General features: G+C 41.2%; 1 protein-coding gene across 9 annotated transcripts in view; it reads left to right on the forward strand.

Annotated features, from left to right (window-relative positions):
- The window catches only part of Unc5d (unc-5 netrin receptor D), a 546,764-nt gene that overhangs the window by 419,143 nt on the left and 102,554 nt on the right, over positions 1-25,067 (forward strand). For 5 of the 9 annotated variants that reach the window (XM_017600136.3, XM_017600135.3, XM_017600137.3 and 2 more), the window contains exons 5-7: positions 12,261-12,441; positions 13,262-13,429; positions 15,052-15,216. In XM_017600136.3, the coding sequence (XP_017455625.1) occupies positions 12,261-12,441; positions 13,262-13,429; positions 15,052-15,216 (514 nt within the window). The remainder of the gene's footprint in view (positions 1-12,260; positions 12,442-13,261; positions 13,430-15,051; positions 15,217-25,067) is intronic. The other 4 variants (XM_017600138.3, XM_039094549.2, XM_017600139.3 and 1 more) reach the window with 1 other exon arrangement.

Raw genomic sequence — 25,067 nt, forward strand, 5'->3', positions numbered from 1 at the left:
AGGTGACATGGACTCCTGTCTAAACCTTAATGTAAGTGCGATCTTTTGGTTAGCATGTAGTTTCTTCTTTAATGGTAACTGCGTATACTGGCGGAAAACAAACTTGTGTAGAATATATAGTAATCAAAAGAATGGAGAATGAGTGAGTGTGGAGCCTGTTCCTCTTTAAGTGCCATTAACTCAGAGACACATGGCTTCAGAGAGGTGCCCTTCGTTGCTTTCACTGTGGTAATGCTGTGAGCTGGCCTCCGTAATTGGATAAAACTCCAAACTGTGCTAATTTAGCCTTCACCACCCATTATTCGGAGCTGAGCTAATCCATGCCTTTCCCTCATAGATCACTGTCAGATTGTACTCTCACTGTAGCTGAGGGGAAGGCTGTATTTAGAATCTCCTTGATTTAACATGGAGTAGGATGTATGTTTTCTGAGCCCTTCTGGATGGACTGTATAATAGGAAGAGCAACAATGTCAACCAACCAGATCCCCCCAGAGCTCCCAGAAACTAAACCACCAACCAAAGAGTACACATGGAGGGACCCAAGGCTCCAGCTACATATGTAGCAGAGGATGGCCTTACCTGGCATCACTGGGAGGGCAACCCCTTGGTCCTGTGGAGGCTTTATGACCCAGGATAGGGGGATGCTTGGGCACTGAGGCAGGAGGGAGTGGGTGGGTGAGGGAGCACCTTCATAGAGGTAGGGGGAAGGGGAGGGGATAGATGTCTTGTGGAGGGAAACTGGGAAGGGGAGATAACATTTGAAATGTAGATAAATAAAATAATCCATTTAGAAAATGAGAAAAGAGGACTCTTAGTTTGCTTCCTCTCACCTGAAAGCCATTGACAAACCTGAGATGATGAAAGAGCTGTGAATGGAGTCAGAGGACCTTCTCCCTCTGAATGGCAGCCCCGTATTCACCCCAGGTAATGCTTTCCAAAGAAAGGTACACCTTGCTGTAAACCAGTCTATTTTCTTGTCCTTGTGAAAAAAGAAGCCGAGCTGAAAGTTTTGTCCATTCTAGCTAGGCCAATTTAGCTGGGGGAGTGCTATGGCTTCAGGCAATAGGAGTTTGCAGGGTAGTTTGTTCATATCTCTGCAGATGCTGAAGTAGAGCTCTCAACTGGCAAGCCAGATTGGAACCCTCAAAGGCTGCCTCCTAGTTCACTCTGTCTGCCAGTAAGGTACCATATTTAAATGGCCTACCAACCTCAGCTGAGGACTGAGTATTCAAACACGGCAGTCTGTGGAGGATAGTGCACATTCAAACCATAACATCACTTACAGTATTAGGGAGTAGAGATTGGCAGCTCTGGAGGCAGTGGGGTCGGAGTGACTAGAGATGTAGTAGAATGTAGATGTAGTAGAATGTATCTGTACAGATGACAGGGAACACAGGGCGAATTAGTAAAGACAAGATCCACCATATTGGGCAATGCCGCAGACAAACAATGGTGGCCTGAACTTCGCTTGCAAGCATCTCTTGATTACAGCCTCCCCTGATCTTCGATCTTCTATTTATAGTGCATCTGCATGATGCTCTCCTTTCCTCAGACCATCATTCTTGTGAGCACTTTTCATTAAAGCAAACGCGTTTCATTCCCCGCTCGAGACAATTAACCATCTCAGTAAGCAGCAGATGAGCATGGGCCCTTTCCCAAGGACCATTTGCTTGGAAGATAAAGATTTTAAATTGCACAAAGCCATGCCCAACTTTGTACCTGAAACCAGGAAGCAAAAGAACAAAGGACAGGAGTCACACTCCATGACAATACATTTCACAATTGGCTCAGGGTTCTATGGCTCCTGTCCATCTTTCTGAGCATCCACAAGTGTGCTCTGGCTGAGCTCCTTAAGTCCCTGTCACTTGTCTGGGGCTGCCTCTGTGGACTGACAATGAAAATGTATTCCTACTTCCTTTGGCGCTGCCTAATCAGGCACATAAAACTAAACAGAAGAAACTGAAATATAGGTAGCTTTAGAAAAATCAATCTGCCAAGACTGTAAGGAAAGACACACACACACACACACACACACACACACACACACACACACACACTGTGAATTGTGGAAAATAACTTGGACAGATGTCCTTGTACCAGTGAGCTAGGTAATGTCCTAACCCACATGCACATGTGACAGAGCAAGTGATGGTCTCAACCAATCTTTAAGGATGGTGTGTTTCATCCTGAGCACAAGATTGTCCCTAGGAAGATTGCCGAATCCCAGCTAAGATTAGGGACGATAGGACATCAGATTATAGAAAATATTAGAAAGCAGTGCTTCAGGTGACCACTAGGAAACCAAAGAAAATGGCAAATGCTTCATAGTACACAAAACATTTAAAGACTCCTGATCCCATGCATGCAGCCTTGAAAATACATAAAGTATATAAAATAGAAAGAAAGGCTCCTTTAGGGTTGCTGTAAGGTTCAAACAAGATAAGGAACACATCAGATTTTGAGGACAAATACATTAAGAACCTATGATGTTTTCTTCTGATTTTTAATGGCCTCAAAATAGCTGCCACCTGTTCAGAAGCATGTTTCTGTCTGGTACAATGGAAAGGGCAGAATGTGTTCTTACCCTTGGCTTAGATACAGTTGGTCTATGTCAATACTTTAAGATTCTGGTCTAGATCAACATAAAAAAAAATTTCATGGGCTACTTGCTCCATTCATTTCTGCTCATTGCCAAGAAGCAAAATAAAACACCAGATACCTTGGAGAGGGCAAGTATTGCTATTCTTGACACATACTAGAATTAGTAAAATCTCCTTGTGTCATAGTAATTCAGCTTACTTTCTAGATAATCTGCCATGTTGGTGTAGCATGGGTAGGATATGGGCATCCGAACGTTCCTTTTATTTTTTTCCATTCTGTTTTACCCTTCTTTCTCTTTTACAACTTTTGACAGTTTCATAGATATGTGTATTTTAATTATAATCACTCCCACTAGCCTCTGTTCTTCCCCTCCATCTCCCAGAACCCTTTTCTCCAAATAGTCTTCAGTAGCCATACAACTGAGTAAATGACATCCCCTCCTATATTCAGAAGCTCTGCAGAAAAGCATGGCACCTCATGAGTACCTCCTCTGACCATGTTGGAGCGAGCATTGAAGACCTCATGATTGTATAAGTGCCCATTTGCTGCTGTATGTTCAATGATGATGTTCTACTGGCTAGGCAGTGTTACATAGCATATCTCCGTATCCTCTAGCTGTTATAATTTGTCCTCTCTTCCATGCTCCCTTGCTTGTGTAAGGAGAGAGACACAAGTCCTGTTGGGGGCTAAATATTCAACAGTCACTTGTTCTGCATACTTTGATCAGATAAGGATCTCTGCACTAATCCTTCTTTGCCCCAGGCTGAGAGTATCATTAGTCTGTGGGCACAAACATAAATATTTAGAAGGAATTTTAGACTTAGAACTATCTAGAGAAACAATGATTATTTGGCACATACCTTTAATCCCAGTACCTGGAAGACAAAAGCAAGAGGTATGTTAGTTCAAAGCCAGTCTGAGGTACATAATGAGACCCTATGTCAAAACACAAAGCACAAGGGGTAGCTTAATGGTGAAGCATCTGCCTTGTTCATGCAAGAGCATTAGATAGCTCCTTGACACCACATACAGGCACACAAAGACACACAGAAACACATACACAAATATGCACATACACACAGAAGACACACAGAAACACATACACAAATATACACATACACACAGACACACAGGCACACACAGACACATACACACATGCTTGCACAAAATGACAAACAAACACAGATGTATGCGTGTACAAACACACCTCTCTCCCTCCCTTCTCCCTTCCCTCTCCTCTTTCTCTCTTTCTTTCTTTCTCTCTCTCTCTCTCTCTCTCTCTCTCTCGCTCTCGCTCTCGCTCTCGCTCTCGCTCTCGCTCTCGCTCTCGCTCTGGCTCTGGCTCTGGCTCTCGCCCTCCCTCCCTCCCTCCCTTACTCCCTCCCTCCCTCCCTTCCCCCCCTCTCCCTCTCTCTCTCTCTTCCTCTCTCTTTCTCCTTCCTTCTCCCCTCCTCTCTCTTGCACTTAAATGAGTAGCACATGGTCGGTCAGTACCCAAGCAAGACAAGATGTTATTGGAATCAGACTAGGAATATCCATTAGACCACAATTCACAGTGTGACTTAAAGTGTGGTTATTGACTAGACCAACGTCCTACGGTGAGAAAATGCAATAGTGATCTCCTTGTTTCCTATATGCCATGCCTTTATTTCTGCTGGTCCCGTTGCCTCCACCCCTTCCCTGGGTACACTTCATTAGCTGCTCAGGAGTTAAGATATGTTCTCCTTCCGTCTCTCTGTGGTACCAAGAAAATTCACTCATGCCTGTTTTTCATAACATGAAGAACTCACAGACAGGTTAAGAGGTTAGTAGGGCAGAAAGGGGCAGTGCTGGTAGTTGCTATGGTCTTCCAAGGTTTCCCTAACTCTACCCCACATACTCCTAAGTAACCTTATCTCTATCCCTTAGTACTCTCTTGCTGTGCCTTCCTCAGTCACTTTTAAACTGTAGTTGAAAGATCCATTTATTACTCTTTTTTTAAGATTTATTTATTTATTATATATAAGTACACCATAGCTGTCTTCAGACACACCAGAAGAGGGCATCAGATCTCATTACCGATGGTTGTGAGCCACCATGTGGTTGCTGGGATTTGAACTCGGGACCTCTGGAAGAGCAGTCAGTGCTCTTAACCACTGAGCCATCTCTGTATCCCCAACTTATTACTCTTACATAGCTCACACCTTGAATAAATAATAAGACATGAAGGAACAGGTACCCATTTCAAAATAAATGTCTTCCCAAATATGTTTAGGAGTAACTAAAACAACCCCCACTTCTATCTTGTATAACTTGCTCATGACCAGTACCTAGAACATTCTTTTTTCTTGATCTAATGTAAGATGCTAAATTGTTTGTGAAGGAGCTTGACAGTGAGCAGGGCAAAAAGAAAACTGTCACAGGTGATGAGTGGAAGAATTTTGAGACTTCTTAGATTACATCTATTAAATATATGAACAATCCCATGTGATCATGAGTCTAACCAGTTCCAAGTAGGGACCTGGAAAAGTTCGCCTGGTAGATGGCATCAAGGAATGGTCCCTGTTGGCATTTTCTGAGGGAGACACAGAAAGATTTCCAAGTTGGTACCACCACAATTTAAAGGTTTAGGGTTCTGCCCAGAAACAGCCATCCTTCGCCAGTAGCTCCCCCTTCTTCTAGACTGAGTGCCTCTTGATTTCAGAACCAGATCAGCACCATTCCCATTCCCTGCCTGAGAATTCTGACATGCTGTGAGATGACAGTGAGTAGTTACGATTTGCACATGTCCATCCATGGCTGTGATGAGAAAAGGGGCACAGTGAATGACAGTTAACAATGTAGTCCATCCAAGGATTACAGGTTACCCAAGTTTCAGATTAGATATTTTCCCACAAAGCATCCTTCTTCCACTATCCAAAGGCACATCCCTCCATCTGACTGTATATCACAGTACCTACTGGTAAGGAAATCACATATACTCCCCACTACATCCAATGGCAAATCAACTCTCTGGCAAGGAATCTAATTGTCTTCAATGATCTGTGTTTCCAGATTTGTTTATAAACTGGAAAAATCGACAAATTGCGGACCATCTGTACCTAACTCTATGCTAATGAATGCAGGCATCCTGCAGACCCATAGGCTCATTACCTCCCAAGTAACCGGTTTCTTCACATATTCCTAAGCAAGACGGTTGATCTGAAGCAAGGAAGCAGAAATCAGATGAAGAATTATTATTTCTCTGCAGGGTGAGAGCCAGATGCCTACAACTTTTGGAAATGTTAAGCCTCTTGGTTGATAATATGACCTGCCAGCATGATGCCATAGAGAACAGTGATACAAATGCCTGTAAGCCTCAGGTATCAATGTATTGATGCCACATTGCTAAATGGAAATTTTGTATCCCCTCTTTAAGAGCCAATGTAGAAACTTCCAGCTAGCCCAACCTTTCATAAGGAATTTCTAGAATCACAGTACTATGTAGAGGTTCCTATGCTCTGTGATGTTCTCTGTCACTTCCATGAGAAAGCACAGCCAACAGCAAGACATCTACATGCCAAGACACACGAAGAGTCCAGGGAGCCCAGGGCGAGGGGATAACTGTCATCAGAGGACATTGAGCTGCTCTGTTGTGTTACTGGCTACAGAGCTCAGGTTGGGCATTGCACCTTGGATTTTCAAAGAAGAGGGACTAAACTGTATCTGGTGGTAATACATGCTCTGCCATGGGGCTCCTGCAAGAAATGCCTGGCTCTGTTTTTTCTCAAGGTGATGATAGTCAGACCCTGAGCAGCAAGGACTCATTTGCACAGGCCTCTTCCTCTACATTTTTCCTCAGCTGGAGCTTATCCATAATTCCTGTCACGGGGGCTGTATACCCTGTAAGTCTGAAGACCTCTCTACAATATATTAAAAGCAAGAGATTCTTAAAGCAAAAATGATTTTTTTATATTTTTTATTCTATTAACACTTATTTTTTAAAGAAAGACCAATGTTACCAGCAAAAGTGGGAAGATAAAAGGAAGCTTAAAGGGTCACATTTTTTTTAAAGAAAAATTGAGAGTGAGTTCATCTCTGTGTGAAAATGGAGTAGTCTTTTAATATACAGGCCAGTGCGTCTGTATCTTGTACCCAGCACCGTGACGCTAATTTATGTTGCCTCCTTAGCACCAAGACAGCAAAGTTTGCAACTGAAGAATATAAATCTCTCTGTGTCTCTGTCTCTCTCTCTCTCCCTCTGTGTGTGTGTGTGTGTATGTATGTATGTGAACGTATGTGTATGTCTTATTATACTTGTGTACATTAGGAACACATAAATAATCAAAAATGTTTTAGAGTTTCTCTAAGTGACAAAAAAACATAAATCTAAGTGCAATATGTCAATTCTGTAAGTCCAGAAAAATAGTAAACTGATTACCTCATAAAGATCCTGCCATCGATTAAATGGATAAACTATTAGGTTACTAGAAGAGGTCCTACTGTTAGGAATGCACATACGTATTGACTATTTTACAGACACAGATGGATGGACTGTAGTCACAGCACCATGACCACCCAGTGTAAGAGAAGGCATATGAACACCTAGAGCATATGTACACAACTGTGTATAACTGAGTTGCTGGAAAACTTGGTGTGGCCAGTGTCTCTGATGGCTCACACTGTGCATGTTGCATCTCTGGGAGCTCTGTTGCCACACATACAGCAGCATGAGAATACTCTCCCTCGTGGTTCAGGAATGGCCTCTTGCCTGGAGAAATGGGGCTCCAAATCTCCTGCTGAGAATCCCTTTATCAGGCTTTCATTTCGGGTTTTCAGATGAGCTTCGAATTGAAGAAACATTCCCTGGCTAAGTATAAAGTTGAAAACTGCGATGCTACATGATAAATAAAAGGGATGATTTAAAACCAAGGTGATTTTTTTTTCACATTGAAAATACTTTTCCTCAAATGTGGCACCACTACTAGTATTAAACTCACATAACCTCTCTAAGATCTTCAATATGCCTGTAGTGCATCTCTGATCTTTTTAAGCATATGTGTGTCTGTGACTGGGTTTTTTTGTTTTACAAATCTGTAACAATAAATATGTAGTTTTGTTTTTGTTTTCATATTCGTTTTAATGCCTGTATAATGCTGAATTAAGTTACTGGGTCGGGATGGGTTTTCAAGTTGCATTAGTTGGCATAATTTCCCTCCCTCCTTTCTCCCTTACTGCCTTCTTGCCCTCATTCTTCCTTATTATCTTACTTTGTCTAACAAAATTAACTCACTGAGATCAAATTTTTATTTTCATTCCTGTGTTGGTTAGTTTTATGCCCACTTGACATAAACTAGAATCATTTGGAGAGAGGGACTCTCAATGGACAAAATGCTTCCAAAAGACTGACCTATATGGAATTCTATTGGATATTTTATTGATTGGCTGGTTGGCAGGTATTTGGCTGATTGATTGATTGACTGACTATTTGATGAGGGAGTGCCAAGTCCATTGTGGCTAATGCTGACTCTGGAAAAGTGATGTTGAGTTGTTTAACAAAGCAGACTGAAAGCCAGACATCAAGCCGCATGCCTATAGTCTCAGCACTTGGGAGGCAGAGGTGGGATGATCTCTGTGAGTTCAAGTCCTGCCTTGTCTACATATGGAATTCCAAAATAGCCAGTGCTATGTAGATAGACCCTGTCTTTAAAAAGAGAGAGAGAGAGAGGAAGGAAAGAAGCAAGGAAGGAAGGAACGGAGGAAGGAAGAAAAGAAGAAAGAACATTGAGAAGACCTTAGACTTACAAGCAAGCCAATAAGCTGTATTTAAGCCAGTAAGCTATATTTCTCCATGGCCTCTATTTTAGTTCTTGTCCTGAGTTTCTTCCTTGACTATTCCCATTGGTAGAGTATGACCTGAGAATTGTAAACTGAAATAAACTCTTTCCTTTCCAAGTTACTTTAGTTCTTGGTGCTTTAAAACACCATTAAAACTCCATCTAGTACAATCCCCAATGCTAGAAATTTTGTCAAATTCCTAGGCTTATAATGGCAAAAGGATAGGCTAGAAAATTATTTACTAATACACTAAGTATTAATATTTTTAGTATTACCCAATAGAGACACATTCGAGGTAAAATTAGAGCAAAAATGGAGTGACGGGGACTTTTTCTTTGGAAGCAGGGCTAGGTGAGACGTCTCAAAGAATTTCAAGTAAATGGGACCATGGGTGCCTCAGTGAAAGGCCTCTACATCAAGAATCTGAAATAGGAAGAATTTACCTTGAATTTCTAGAAAAGGATAAGGTCTAATCTTGCTACAGAGGAGCAGGTGAGGTAAAGTATGACTGGAAGATCTGACATAAGGAGCATATAGAAGGCAAACCACAAAAGGGTTCCTTTATCTACAGAAGAACTGCAAACATTGAAAAATTTCTAACTGAAATGTGACAATATCGGATCTTTGAGAAAAATCTAGTATAGAGGCAGGAATGGGAGTAACAGGTAGACCAGTTAGCTACAAGGTTGCTACAGAAATTCCAGAGACAAGTGGGGGGAGGAATAAGTAGAAGGTAAACTGCCCTATAGTGTGGTCCCAGTGAAAGCCAAAAAGGCACAAAGGAAAGACTGTATTTGGTGTGGTTTGGGAGGGTCAGTATTCTTTTCTTGATGTTTTTCTTTGTTTGTTGGCTTACTTTTGTTCCTTGTTTTGTTTTCTGAGAAAAGTTTGTGTGTGCGTGTGCTCACATGTATGAAAGGAATCTAGAGAATCTACCTGTCATCACCTGCCTAAAACTGAGGTTACAAGCATGCACCCTCACACTGTCTGTCTGTCTGTTTGTTTGTTTGTTTGTTTTAGGTTGGTTCTGTAGACAGAACTGTGGGCAAACTACTTACCGAATTATCTTCATAGTCTAGGAAAATTACATTATCATTTAAGTTTCTACTAGTGATATAGAATACATACTTAATTGTCATGTGCACTTTGATGTTATTGCTGTAATGAACTATTTATTCATCTGTATACCATGTTTATAGGGTAAATGTTGATCAAGATAAAGGAAGTTTCAGCTTATTACATTATTTTTCCATATATACATATATATATATATATATATATATATATATATATATATATATATTAGAGTTGGCCTATTTCATAGGTGTTGTTTTGTTGTTCTTTCTTTAGATTTTCAGTCTGGAAATAGGTCTCTACATGGTGACTAATGCTTTGAATTTTCAGAGCTAAGACCTGCCTTGATTCAAAGGCTCTGGGACTCTTGGATTCAGTCTCCAGGACCACTGACCACAGGACTCTGTACTCTAAAACTGAATTGCTTATGGATAGTCACTGTGTTTTCTGTCTCTACACCATCTTTGTAAAAAGAATATGAAACCAGAGGACAACATAAAGAAGGGCTTTATAAGCACTGCCAATAGCAAAGCTCAGGAATTAACTCTTTAACAGGCACTTAACAGCAGAATTTTTGAGCAGAGAGAGTGGAGGCAGAGCCGTAGCTCACAGACATGCTCATTGACCATCTTCTTATTTGCAATGACTTAGGAGTGAGAGCGATTTAAAAATCACTGATTCTGTTCACCCTGAATGGGGCTTTCATCTCAGAGGTTGGTGACGATGTTACTTTGGTCTCAACTTTTGTTGAGATTTTCTTTCTTTTGTACGTCTTGCCATTCAAAGTAAGACCTTGGAAGACTGTTGCCCTTTCTATTTGGGAAAATGGATTTACTGAGTCCTCGGTACAATCTCTGATGCTCAGTTGTATTTGTATTACTTGTCATATGGATAACTAAATAACTTGGAAATCTACTATGACAGATACTGTGTTATAGACTAATATTCAGACATGTTGTAAAGTGGGCTTCTCTGCACTGTATTGGTTAATAGAGCCATACTCCTTGGCCTGTATGATTAATAATTGGTGCCTCTCCAGGACAGACCAGCATATCTTCAGAGATTCTTAGGGTTAATGTGATGTACTTCTTACCTCTTGATGTGTGTAACTCTGAGTTGCAGCTCTTTGTTCATTCCTCTAGGGCTCCAAGCTCTCTTCTTTTGGCATTTGGTATTGTTTTCCTTTCTCAAATTGCTGCCTTGTTGGGTTAATTTGAGATGATGATAATGTTGATATCTGAACACTCATGAATGGGCAGTACTTGTGGAAAATATTGCTGAAGACCATGATTGCATTTTTATCTGGTAAATGAATCCCTTTTCATAGAGACCAGCACATCTTGGCTGTGCCAAAATGGTTACAGGACAGATACAACTTACAACTAATAAATTTGAATATTTTAGGTTTAAAAACAAAATTAAATGAAGCATGTTATGGTAAAACCAGCTCTCAATTAGCTATGCTAATAGTGAGCCAAGCATGGCAGAATGTCTCCTGTGCAAAATGCTCTCTACGATCTTGTTAGTATACTTACTGCCATTGGTGGAGTGATCCGAATGATCTCACGCACATGGGGAAGAGGGAAGTGGAGGGAAGAGAGAAAGGCAGATAGGGATAAGGAGGGAGAGAGAATGGAGGGAGGGGTATGAAGAGAGAGAGAGAGAGAGAGAGAGAGAGAGAGAGAGAGAGAGAGAGAGAATATGGTCTCCAACTCGTGGGAATCCTGATTCAATGATAAATTATAGTTTTCATACATCTATCCGAATATGTTGATAACCTGAACTAAATGTTATGTGTGTCTATGCTATCACAAAACTGTGAAGATGTTTAATATACAGGACAAAGAGGGAAAAGGCATTGTTAAACCATGGGAGACTATCATTCTTAATAACCTAGGAACTAGGTGCAGTATACCTCCATTGGGGGGGGATAGTAAATGGGGGACTTCTACCTCTATCTTATGTGTCCCAGGAAGTAAGAGTTGAATAACAATACAATCCAAGTGGAATTAAAAAGTGAAAAGTGTTTTCTCCAGAACATGCCAAGAGCAAACAAATCAGAGGTAGATGACGATGGGTCAGTGTGCTCCTTCCAAAGCCCAGATGGGCTCCATTGAACCTGTGGAGAAGTAGCAGCTGAGAAGGATGGATCTACAACTCTGGAGAATTCTGAGAGTTAAATGTTTGGTCCTATGATTGCTCCAACCTGCTTTTCTTCAGCTTGTCCACATTATTGGGCTTCTATCAAGCATTGAATGAAAACATAGTGACTTGAAACTTTGCCAAATGAAGTATTCTCTCAATACAAAGTACAAGTCCAAAATACATGTGTTGAGTCTTCTAACTTATACTGCCCTTCTTTGAGACATCATCATCATTATCACCATCACCATCACCATCACCACCATCACCACCACCACCACCACCACCACCACCACCACCACCACCACCACCACCATCATCATCATCATCATCTGGTTAATAACAAAAGAAAACGAGCTAATTGTAGTCCTTGGTGCTCTGTTAGATTTTGAGAAAATGGGTCAACGTTATTAGGATATTTAAGGTTTTTTTCCTACTTTCAGTTTATTAACTCGAGTGTGCATTTCGTAAATAGAGCCAGATTTACTCAGGAACCAGACAGGGTGTGGAAAACAAAGGAGTATGTTCACCACACTTCTGTGTGTTATATCCATTTCTCTCCCAGCACATCACAAGTCCACACCTGCTGTTCACAGAAGAAAGATAATTCTTGTGATCACTTTGTAAATATCCTTTTATGCCTTCAGGTGGAATGGCTGAAAAATGAAGAGCCCATTGACTCTGAACAGGATGAGAACATTGACACCAGGGCTGACCATAACCTGATCATCAGGCAGGCCCGGCTCTCAGACTCGGGGAATTACACCTGTATGGCAGCCAACATCGTGGCCAAGAGGAGGAGCCTGTCAGCAACTGTGGTGGTCTACGGTAAGACCAGCCCAAAGGCCAGGGAGGGATAGGGAGGGCTAAAAGTCAGAGATAAAGAGAGCCATGTCCTGTTAAAACTTCCCAGGGCAAGAGCCAAGAGGCTCCTGGGTCCATTCACAGAGTACTGGCCAGCCTCAACACTCTGCCAGGTGAGAAAACATTCCTAACACTATTAATGTCTTTTCTGATCCATTTGATCTTGAGCTGTTGTGAGACAGCCAGTGGTAGTTTCAATTTCTCTTTCTCTTAAAAATAATAAAATGGTGAGGTTCTTTTTTTTTCATTTTCATTGACTTTATAATGGGAGAGCATCATAGCAGGAAACTTAGCCTTCCCACCCTTCCAAACTACCAGTCAGTTCCTCTCCTACCAGATGAAATGCAAAAAACCAAATATTGTTATTTGCTGATGATCTCAGGCATTGTATAAAAGGCAGTTCCCAACTACTTAAGTGAAGACTTTTCTTTCCAGAATAGAAGAGCCATGGGGTTTACTTTTGAAGCACTTAAAAGTAATAGAAATTCAAATGCTGGCATTTTCTTCTTTTACTATACGGATGGTCAAGTACCTTAGAGATCTGCTGATGAGTTCTACTCATTTTTAATAGTTTCCTTCAAAGCATACTCTCTTGGTTCCTCTTTCAGAAGAATAGAAGAACAGGAACCACTGTTGCCTCACAACAAAGCGAGTGGGACTCTGAACCATCTCTTCTTCCCCAGATACCTGATTCACAGTACCTGGCGCAGTGGCTTGCACATAGTAGGCCATCAATACAAACCTTTCTCCTTTTTTTTCTCCCCTCCCCATTTTTGTCTCTCAGTGAATGGAGGCTGGTCTTCCTGGACAGAGTGGTCAGCCTGCAATGTTCGCTGTGGTAGAGGATGGCAGAAACGTTCCCGGACCTGCACCAACCCCGCTCCTCTCAATGGTGGGGCCTTTTGTGAGGGAATGTCAGTGCAGAAAATAACCTGCACTGCTCTTTGTCCTGGTGAGATATACACAGATTCCCTTCTCCTTCTAATCCGCCAATGCTGTTAAGGTGCTGGGGAACAACAATGTACACTTCCTTCTGATTCACCCTGGTCCCAGGTCTTAGACCGTTGCCTCTGTCCAAGGTGCTGATTCTGACTTCATTGTACTGTAAAGAACATGGGTGAAACCCTCTGCACAAGGCTTGTGATCATGGCGTTGGTTGGACTAAGCCACCACCTTCTCCCCGTGACTTTCCCACTTGATGGCATGTATTTGAGTACAGTAACCAGGGATTGGGTGAAGCTGCCTCCAAGCACAAAATAGCAACCACCCAGAACTTGACCTTTTATCAGGTTCAGGTTGGTAATGACGTGCAATAAAATTGGCAGAGATTGTCCACTGCAGTGGTGTGCATTTATGCCCGGCCTGCACTTGTATTTCTTTCTGAGTAGTAGAAGATCTCATTTGCTAAATGTGTCACCTATCAGTTCTTTTGTTAGCTCTTCCTGGCTGTAACCCAGTTGATACAATGGGAAGGACATGGGGTCCAAGGTTGCTTTCTTCATGGAAAGCATGTCCTCCAGTAGAGAACATAACTGCTCCTGAGTTTCATATGCACCACATATGTTTAATTCCGAGAACTGTGTCCAGCACCTCATAGCTTTAAAATTTCAATTTGAGTTTCTCTAGAAGTGAAGTAAGACTCTGAGCCACAGTGCGTTTCCAGAGTTTGATTGGTCCTTGAGTTTTATAAACATTTATTGAGTGCTTACTATGTGCCAGGTACTGTGCAGGGTGCTTGCATACATGCCATGCCATTTACCTCTCCATTGCGACTTTTATTGTCCCGAGATGACAGAACTGGTGGTAAATCGAAGCCATATGATTAATTTCTCAACTGGAAAGTTTGTAAAACCAAGACTAGGACTCAGAAATCTTTGATACAGATTCAATACTTTTTAAATTTTTTCCTATTTTTTTTTTACTAATTGGTTTAGATTAAACCTTGTAGCTCTTAACCTACATAAGCATGGCGAAACTATTCCTAGGAGGTAATGGGGCAATTGCCTCAAATATCTGTCCTAGTCTCTTGGGTTGATATTTAATGGAATTAAGTTCAGTCTTCTCATTTCGATGTACAACAGCAATCTATGACCCAAGAAATTCTATTTCTGTCGGTTCTGCCATTTTGGGGTTTCAGTGACCTCTTTTCATTTAACACTATCAGTTCATGGGGGTTTCACGTTTTATTGTTGAGGGGATTTGGGGACTTAAAGATCAGTCTGCTCTATTCACCAGTCTAAACTGTGTAAGCCCACAACTACATCAACAGACATCCTAAAGTACAGCACAGAGCTGCCTGTCCATCAGTGATGCTCTTGGGCAAGAAAGACTGGGATAGGATGGATCCTGACCTTAATAGCCAACTGAAAGATTCCAGTCAGTCAACCATTTGCCTAAGCTCAGTCACTGCCTTTCTCCTGGTATGGCTTTAATTAGAAAACGAACACTTAGAGGAAAGATGCCTTGACCTCTCAGTTTGCTCTTATTGGGGTGCAGTCTGTTTAAAGTGTGTGGCGAGTCTTCTTAGAGCTGCTGATCCTTGTTAATGGTGGCATCTGTTGTTTCCCTTTGAAGTGGACGGCAGCTGGGAAGTATGGAGTGAATGGTCAGTCTGCAGCCCAGAGTGTGAACATCTTCGCATCCGTGAGTGCACAGCTCCACCCCCAAGAAACGGGGGCAAGTTCTGTGAAGGGCTCAGCCAGGAATCTGAAAACTGCACGGATGGTCTCTGCATTCTAGGTAACACCGTCTGTTTGATGTTCTCGGTATTTGTGGTGATGTGCATATCTCCACATGTTTCCAGAAGAACGCCCCAATCCTTAACTGGGTTTAGTAAAACAGCAGAAAGTCAGTAACCAAAAATGAAAAGTCACATAGATGTGCGTGCACGCGGGCACACGCACACACACACACACACACATGCACACACACATGCACACGCGCGCACACGCACACACACACACATGCACACGCACGCACGCACGCACAGTCCTGAGAAACACATGAGTACATTCACTTTTGGTACAGATAGAGTGAGTTGTTTTTGTTTTTAATCCTGTGATGCTCAGGGGATGAAAGCTTAGTGCTTGTGCATACTACATTAGTTCTCTATTACTGGGCCACACCCTTAGGCCAGACAGAGCCATTTCAAATCTTGTATTACAACCTTATCAGGCAATATTTCCAGAGAAAGAACATTTAAAATTTAAGACTTTTAGAAGCAACCACTTCTAAGTTTAGTGAGAGTTACTGATTGCTGTGAATTTGTATCTCTGGAGAACTTTAGAAAACCTTAAATCACTTAATACATCTTCGGCGGCCAAGGTTCTCTGACAAGGAAAACATTGCAACTGCATTTGGCCAATGTGGAGGGTGGAATGAGCCCCGATGGTTGAAGTTTTGCTTCACATTGGTCTGGTATAGTAGGAAATGGAATTTTCATCTCTCAAGTCCCAGGCCTTTGTTTTATTTCTAATATCACATCATTACTACCTCCAAGTGACTCTCTGGTAAGGTTTGAAGGTATGGAAGGATTTTGTCCAATTAAGGAGAAACCATTTTAACATGGTGATTTATTTTATTAACATGATTCCAGCCAACTCACTTGACTTTTCTTACTATAAATACCAAAAACTTATATCCACTTTCAGTTATTAGCAGAAGCCTATGCTGACAGGACACATCTGAGTCTTTCATGGAAGAGAGCATATACTCAAGTAACTCGCACTAATATGACCTAAGCTGTATTGATATTTTATAGTTCCTTAAAACTGAGACTGGGCCCATCCCTGTCCTCTAGAACTAGGATTCTTACTTGGCTACTCCTTGCATGATATCCAGCAAAGAAATGCCGCATCTTAGTTGGTCGCAATCACTTGTGAAAGTGTATGCTACTTTTCGTTAGGGGAAATGACACTGTGAGTAAAATACTTCTGGTCAATCTGTTTCTTTACATTCATGTGCCTGGGTGTTCTTGAAGGCAAGTACATGCTAAGTGTTGCTTTTTCATAATAAATTTTCATGGTTCATGCATTGTTTAAAATGGCTAATACATTAGGATCAATACATTGATACTCACATTAACCTTTATTCCTGACACAAGTATCTACGTGTCAGACCCCATACAAGGGGTAATGATCATAGATGATATAGTCAGAAAGTTCAGTGTTGAAACTTCTGTGTTCTGCATTAAATGCATACCAACCATCAATTTCTGCATACACTCATTAATAAGATAGTTAGAGAAATGTATTTCCAACACCTCTTGAATATCACCATGCTTTTCAGAATCATGGCTCAAGATGTGTGACTGCTTTTTCACCTTTTGCACAGGTTTTTTAAAGTGATTCAAGTAGGGTTATGGGTTTCATGTGTCTTCTAAAAGATGATGGCGCTGTAGAAATGTGGCTCCTACTTGAAGTTCAGATAACTGTAGTAATAAACTTTCCTATAAATTACATGTTGGACTTGAATATGTGGCTTTAAGCTTAGTTGCCTATGATGTAATCTGATAGTTACTCATGGGAGATGTAGTGCTTAGCACTTAATGTAAGAAATAAAGGTTATCGTATGGGTGACTATGACTTGCATTGGCGCCATGATTCATGTTCATTTACCAGCTGAGGAAGAGTCCTGTTTAGTGCTGAAAGGAATGATCAGCACTGATAGTGACCTACTAAGAGTAGATCCCACTTTGCACAACAGATAAAGACTATAGAGGGAGATGCTATCACAAAATACCAAAAATAAAGTAAAAATAAATGAGTAATCAAACCAATCAATACATACATAATGAATGGGGAGTAAGGGGAGGTTCTTAGGGAAGGAAAGAAGAGAGTTGAAGGGAGAGAAATGGGAGTAAATTGAAGCTTTGAAGACAAACATGTCCAGAAATCTCAGTGTCCCAATGTCAAGTCCAGTGGTTGTCTAAGTGCTACAAAGCCAAGACGATGTGATGTCCCAGGTCAAAGGCAGGAAGAGCTAGTATTTTAGTTCAGAAACTGACCGTGAGGACAATTCTGTATCACTTCTGGTAGGATCGGTCTTTTCTTTCCTGCAAGCCATTAACTGATTGATGAGGACTGCGTATGTCAAAATGTCATGTGCTTTACTGAGTCTCCAGATTTAAAAGTTAGTTATCACCAACAATCTGACACGGAGACTAGAATAAAGCAAAACCAGATAGTTGGCAGTTCATGGCCAAGTGGATACATACAATTACTCATCATAAATGTATATGTACTTGGGATTTTTTAGAAGAGTGTTATTTCATATTTGGGCAGTTGTTGGCCATAATTCAGATAGTGGCTTTAAGTAATTTATTGATTGAACAAAGCTTTTTGTCCCTAGACACTGACGATGTGTAGGTTTAATCAAAGAGAGGCAAATTCCTGATTACTCAGTTTGCATTTTTGCTATAATGAAAGTAAAATAGGCAGAAAGATGCCAAGGCTTGCACTATTCTCAGCTTTTGAGGTGGATGCTCCATTAGATCCCTCATAAGCCGAAAATGCAAGATGAGCTTTTCCCCTGACACTCTCTCTCTTTATTCCACTAAGGGATGCTCCAATTTCAGAATCTTTTGCCTTCATATATATCTATTAGGGCATCTGAAATATGTTTAGGACTGTAAGGACCACAGTAATCAATAGTTTTAGTGTAAAAGGTGGGGAAGAGACTAAGTTTAAAGGAGCTGTATTTGCAATCTGCATATCAATCGGGAAGGTTGCTGGTCAGAGCAGCAGGATCTATCCTGTCTTTCTAGACACTGTTCACAGAATGAGTACAATTTCACTGTCTTTGTAGGAAGCAGAGCAGCAGTGCAGTTAAATGATTATTAGTGTTACTCCACGGTACTCTTTCATAATGTCAGATGATCTTGGTGAAATTGCTGTGCTCTCACGGTTGCACCAAGAAAAGGTTGGCTTTGATTAAAATAGCATTTGGCCACAGCTTTGCAAAACAGCAGCTTCTTTGAAGGATCTAGGTCATGGTTCAACATGGGAATTTCCTTCATGCTTTTCTTTCTCCTTATGGGCCAAACATAACCCTATGGCACCTTCTTTTGGAGCTTTGACAAGGACATTGTTCAGCTCTTGGATGACCTTCAATGATTTGATTCTCTTCAGCCTTCAACAAGGTATCTGAATCTCCTCTGTTATCCTGAGGGCTCCCTTCCCCTCTCCTCCAGATGGAGCTGCAAGCTCTGAGTGATCACTTTAATATTTGGGTATGATTGTTGCTTGGTCACTTGTGGCTGAATCACAGAACCCTAGAGTGATGCTCTCATAAATGGCCACACGTAAATGCTCTCCAGAATAAAATAAATGCCTCAAGGCTGGAGAGAGTGAGACTGGACAGTTTTGCCAAGAAATGTGAATCCATGGATCCAAGCATGCATAAACTGGACATCCAATCCTTTTATGGTTGAAATTGTCATTTCAGGGAAGAAAGATCACTCTGGGCATGACTGACAGGGAAGGAAGATGCGTATGGCCATGGTTTCTTAAAGTAGGGCCTGGGTAGCCATGCTTTCTGGGCTTAAACAGAATCTTGTTGCTGTCTGACCTCCATCCTTTCATCTTTGAAACACTTTTGAGAACCAGAGCCAGTACGGCATAACCTGTGTGTGTCCATGGACAGGAACAGAAAGATTAAATGGTGGCTGTTTAGATTGATCCTATGGGACAGAAGCCACCTTCTCTGTGGCTTTTTATTCCAATAAAAAGGGGGGGGGAGGAGGGCATTGGCTTGAAGAGATTAAATGGATCTGCTTCAGAAGAAGGGATTAGCCTCTAGATGTGTGGTGTGACTAAAGCCAGAGAAATGCCACTGGGAACTTAAAGAAAGAGGAAGCCTTCCAGGCAGTGCTACCTGCAAAGTAATCTGTTCGTTTTGTGAAGACAGAGCATAGGTCACTTCAATATTGACAGCTTGGAAAATGACGATATGGCAAAATGGCAGTTTGTTTTCATTTCTCATAGGCACATTGATGAGAAAAGTTTGAATGGATGCTTTTTTTAAAGCCACATCTAAGATAATGACATCCAAACAATAGTGGTTCAAACAAACATTCCCAAGGCCCAGCTAATAAGACAATCGCTTTCTTTACTGAGCCATCCACTTAAATGACCTACAGGAAACTCCTGAAAGGGTGAAGTTGCAATCACAAGAAAATAATGGTTGCTTTGTTACGAGTTTTCTCTGACCTCATTGTTATCTATTACAGTAATTACCCACCCCTTCCCATTATTTAGGCCACTGAATAAGAGACATTTTATTCGAGAATAGTGAAGAGCATTTTTTATTTCCTCTTTTTTTGTGCCTGTGATTTATACAGAACAATTATTTTTCATATAAGATTATAATAGACAAGTGTCTCTTTACCAACACCAAAGTCACCTACTTCTTTCTGTGGGCAAAGGTTTAGGGATACTACTGAAGTTCCACTTGTTTAAATTCCAGAACGGGGTTCACTGCATGGCTGTTTAGTTCCAGCAGGAAGTCTATGTAGCAAAGACATAAAAATGACATCACCAAGATACCATCCTAGTGCAACTTATTCTTAGGTGGCCCCAAAAATGTCCTACAGCTTCAAAATTCTTCCCAAGTGGTTTGAAAACTGACAGAATCCCTCCCATTTCATGTGAAGTACAAAGGGGCCAGGTTTCCATGGTAGAATGCTTGCCTAGCATGTACGAATGAGGCCTTGGATTCCATCCCCTACACTGCACACAAGTAAGAGTCCAGCAGTAACTCATGTTAATAGTGCTGACTAGGTGCTCTTTTTGAACAAAGAGTTGGTGGTTTGCCTTCCCGCATAACAAACAATTGATTAATTCACAGCTGCCTTTGTGTGCACTGCACAGCAAATTGCGGATGTGATTTTGCAGACACATAGGAGTCATAAGAATGCAGATCTGGGCACACAGGCAGTCATTAGGCCAGTTAGTAACAACAGCCCCCCTCCCAATACCCCGTCAACATTGTCCCATTATGGGACAGCCCATAAGAAGGTCAGTATATCGTAAGCTTTCAGAAGACAGTGCAGTGACTGCAGGCTCAAGCTTCCACACTGTTTAATTTAAGAAGAAAATGCAACATAAACATTTCAATCCTCGGGTGTCATAATGGAAGTATTTCTTGAAATTCTAGAAGCTGACACTTTTTGCCTTTTCGCCTTCTGCTTTATGAGAAGAAAACTCTCACTTAATGCACCATATCCTAGGTAGAATTGATCATAAAAGGGATGAAATAAATAAATAAACCGTGCAAAGAATGACCATAAACCTCCTTTATTATCTACTCAATATGTTCTTTTTTTTATCTTGCCTCTTTCATGAGTAAAAGGGTGTCAGATTGTTTTAAGAAGTAACCCTCTTCTAAGTGAGAATGGACCTTCACCCAGTGGACCATAGTTGTTGTATGCTTTCAAAAGTCACTCCCCCTCTTACCAGCTAGCTCTGAAACATTGAAAATGCCTCTTGTCACCAGGACATTCTCCATGGTCACCTCCTTTTTTTATTCCCCATGGATCCATGCTGCCTGTAAGCTTGCCTGATAGGATAGTCTAGCTGAGAATTGCTTTCTCTGATCTCTCTTTCTCTCCTTCTATCTTCTTTCACCTATTATTATCCACTCCTTCTAAGTATGTTGGGGTAGATTTCGCACCTCTGTTTATATACTTGTCCTGGAGTTAGGCAGACCATACTATGAGGTACTTTAACAAGAATGTATGGATGTTTGTTTACTGTGAGCTTATCTCGTTAAATTTGCCCATGAGGATAATCAAAACCAAAGCTGAAATATAAAGACAATTGACTCTGAAGTTGATTTAGGACAGCTGGAAAGGAAGAAGCCTTCATTTACAGACCAGGTTACTTACAGGAAAATGACAAAATGAGAATGTATAACAGTATTTTTAAAATAACATACAAATAAGAATAGGTTCCTATGATAATGCAAAATGAAGAAATACAGTCTGCCAAAGATTTAGAATGCTCTTAAGGGGGTAAAATATTTGTCAGAGCACCCAGAAATTGACAGGATGTAAATCCACTGGAAGGAAGAGAGAAAACTTTTGCATCTGGCATTCCCAGTGGGCACTGTCAGAACAGTAACTCTGAAATTGAGGTTGTGGGAAGGTATAAAGGACCAGCTTTCTGCGGTAAGGCGGCCAGGAGGAACTGACTGTCTGCATCTGAAAGCACAGCTAAAAAGTCTTCCCAGGTCCCCCGATCATGAGTTAAAACCAGTCATTCTCTTCCCAAATGACTAGAAATGGGGATGAATTCAGGATTGGGATCAACGAATCAATGAAAGAATGGACCTCCCCAACACACACACACACACACACACACATACACACACACACACACACACACACACACACAGTGGGGGGTTGGGGGAGGGAAGGGGAGGAGTTAAACATTCATCCCATAGCTAAAGGACAGGTTAAAGAATCTAGGCCCTTTGGTCAGATCACTTGAGCTGTATAATTATATTTGAATTCCATGAATAGAATTACTCTGAGCCAAGTTCTTGATTTTTCTAAGCCTAAATGTGTTTGTCTCTAAACAAAACTTATTACATTATTAGGTGTCCTTTAGAAAAGATGCAGCCCCCAGAAGGCTTACACTCTCATATCAAGCACTCCATTTATATGAAAAGTTAAACTGCACCCTGTATAGATGACATTTAATATTGGAAGAAAAAAATATATTATACTTTCCATGTTCTTAGATAAAAGTAATGTGGCTTTCTGCCTATTTCATTTAAATATTTTCTTATGTGTCTGCTTAGTGCATTTCTAATAAAATGTGATGTACTCATTAAAATGTTAAAGGGGAAGGGGACACGTGTTCTTTACTTAAACTGTTTCTGAGTTGTAATTTGACTAATACTGTCAGTTTAGAAAAGCAGTGTTTAGGAGAACCTGCAGAGTTGTGAGTATTCTTAAAATTCACCCTTCCTCAGCACTTCTGTTAAGCCACTAAATGGATGTCTCTCAATATTATAGCCTTAATTTGACCTAAAGATGTAGTGTCTAGCAGGAGACGGGACAGGTGACTGACTCTAAAGGCCACATCCAGCTCTGTCATTTTATGACATTGATAATAGTTAGGCATATTAAGGAGAAGGCTCAGGAGAAAGAAGACGCACTTCCAGCCTGGCTGGACCACAGGTGAAAATGAACGACTCCAACATCCCAGGAGAGGGATGCCCTGGTTAGCAGAGACACGGGAAGCACCCGTTTTCTAACAATTTGACAGCGAAGGAATTGTACAAAGCTACCCCACATTTTTCAACATAAACTCAAAACCCCTTTGTTATGGGATGGAAGGAGGGATCAAATTAGCATTCTTGGTGTCTTTTTTATCTGTTCATTTGTTTCCTTATAGCTCACAGGAACTGCTTCCAGTAGCTGCTGATAACCGTGGTCCTTTTCTGTTAGGGAAGTTTCCAGCATGTAGACTTGTCAAAAAAGGGGGGAGGGGGGACTCGTTCTCTGAATTACCGATTCGACATTAACAGTGTTATTAGCTTAAGAGTCAGCTCGACAAAACTCTGTGCTAAGAAATATTCATCCGGACTGAAGAAAGATTTAATAACTGAACTCATAGAAGTCTTGGGCTGTGAAAGAAATGGCAAGTACTCTGTGGCGGAGGTGATTTAAAACTGAGCAATCTTCTCTACAAAATTCAGTGGCCTCCAGGGTGTGCTGAAGGAAGCAAGTGAATGGAGATAGAGGACACCTTGTATCCTGGTTCTACTTCCTCCCTTTGATTGCATATTAAAAATGCGTGTGTCTTCAAGAGAACTTGAAACAGTGACCCATGAACTGAAGATGTCGGTATCCTGACTTCTTTTACCCTTTGAGACTTCTCCAGAATGATGTCATCAAAGGAAAAGGGATGCAAGTAGTCTCAGATGTTCATTTCACAACGACTTTAGTGTTAGATGGAATGGAAAATTACCAATATCACTTAGGAAAATACAATAGAGAACAAATGTCCTTGAGCTAGGAGTCAAGATTCTGTGGTATCAGTTCAGATGTTCTGTTAACCAGCTGTGACATGGGCAAGACTCGTGACATTGCATCCTGTGAAATTATCACACAATGATGTCTAAGTTCCCTGGGTGCTCTGAAAGTTGAAAATAATTTTAGACATATGATATTGATTTCACATATATATATATGAGTGTGCATAAAACACATATATCATATGGAAATGAGTAAGATACCACTGAAATTTCAAGATTCAAAGCTTTTGTATTATTTTAAGAGGTTAATCTCATTCTTTCACACATCAAGTTAAACATTTGAGAGGCTGTTACACTGAGTACGAGGCAACTTTTTAAATGTTTTATTGGTTGTTTTATTTACATTTCAGATGTTATCTTCCTTCCCCTGTTTCCCCTCCAAAAACCTCCTATTCCCTCCCCCTCGAATTCCCCCTGTTTCTATGACGGTGCTCCCCCACTCACACCCCAACTCCCACCTCCCTACCCTAGCATTCCCCTATGCTGGGGCATCGAGCCTTCATGGACCAAGGGCTTCCCCTCCCACTGATGCCAGACAAGGCCATCCTCTGTTACATATTCAGCTGGAGCGATGGGTCCCTCCATGTATATTCTTTGGTTAGTGATTTAGTCCCTGGGAGCTCTGTGGGGGTCTGGTTGGTTGATATTGTTGTTCTTCCTCAGAAACTTGAACATAGTACTACCTGAGGGCCCAGCTCTACCACTCCTAGGCATATACTCAAAAAAAGCTGCAACATATAACAAGGACACATGCTCCACTATGTTCATAGCAGCCTTATTTATAATGGCCAGAAGCTGGAAAGAGTCTAGATGTCCCTCAACAGAGGAATGGATACAGAAAATGTGGTACATTTACACAATGGAGTACTACTCAGCTGTAAAAACAATGACTACATGAAATTCGCAGGCAAATGGATGGAACTTGAAAAATATCATTTTGAGTGGGGTAACCCAGTCACAAAAGAACACACATGGTATGTATACACTGATAAGCGGATATTAGCCCAAAAGCTCAGAATATATATAGATCTAGACATATATAGACATATAGATCTAGATTACAATATGTATTTACAATACTTATTATTAAAAGCTACCTGGTGGCCATTTTACTGCTTGTGCTCTAACACTACAATCCACAGATACATAAAGTTCTTGTTTGATTCAGTTCCTGTTCTTGGTGATAAGCCAGGAGATACTGACTGCTTAGTCTGTAAAGCTAAGTAGCTATGTGGTTAATTTAAGGATTGGAGTAGCTTCAAGAGCAAAAGTGATTGGCCTTGGGGGAACAGGCCTGTAACCCTACCCTTAGGGAAACTGAGGCAGGAGGATGGCTCAGAAAAATCACAAAGCGAGAAAAGTGTGAGGGAGGATGTTTGAACTAGGGCTCCTCAGATTATAGTTTCTCCCCAAGAAGTCCTTTGTGAGCCGAGCTCTATCACCCACACGTAGCAAGTGGTCAGATATATCTAAGCTGTGGGTAAGTCACTGTAGCCTTCCAGCACCCTTCACGGCATTCCAGATTCTCCCTGGGGTCTGGTGAAGCT

The sequence above is a fragment of the Rattus norvegicus genome, chromosome 16, assembly GCF_036323735.1.
Source record: "Rattus norvegicus strain BN/NHsdMcwi chromosome 16, GRCr8, whole genome shotgun sequence".
NCBI classification, from domain to species: Eukaryota; Metazoa; Chordata; class Mammalia; order Rodentia; family Muridae; genus Rattus; species Rattus norvegicus.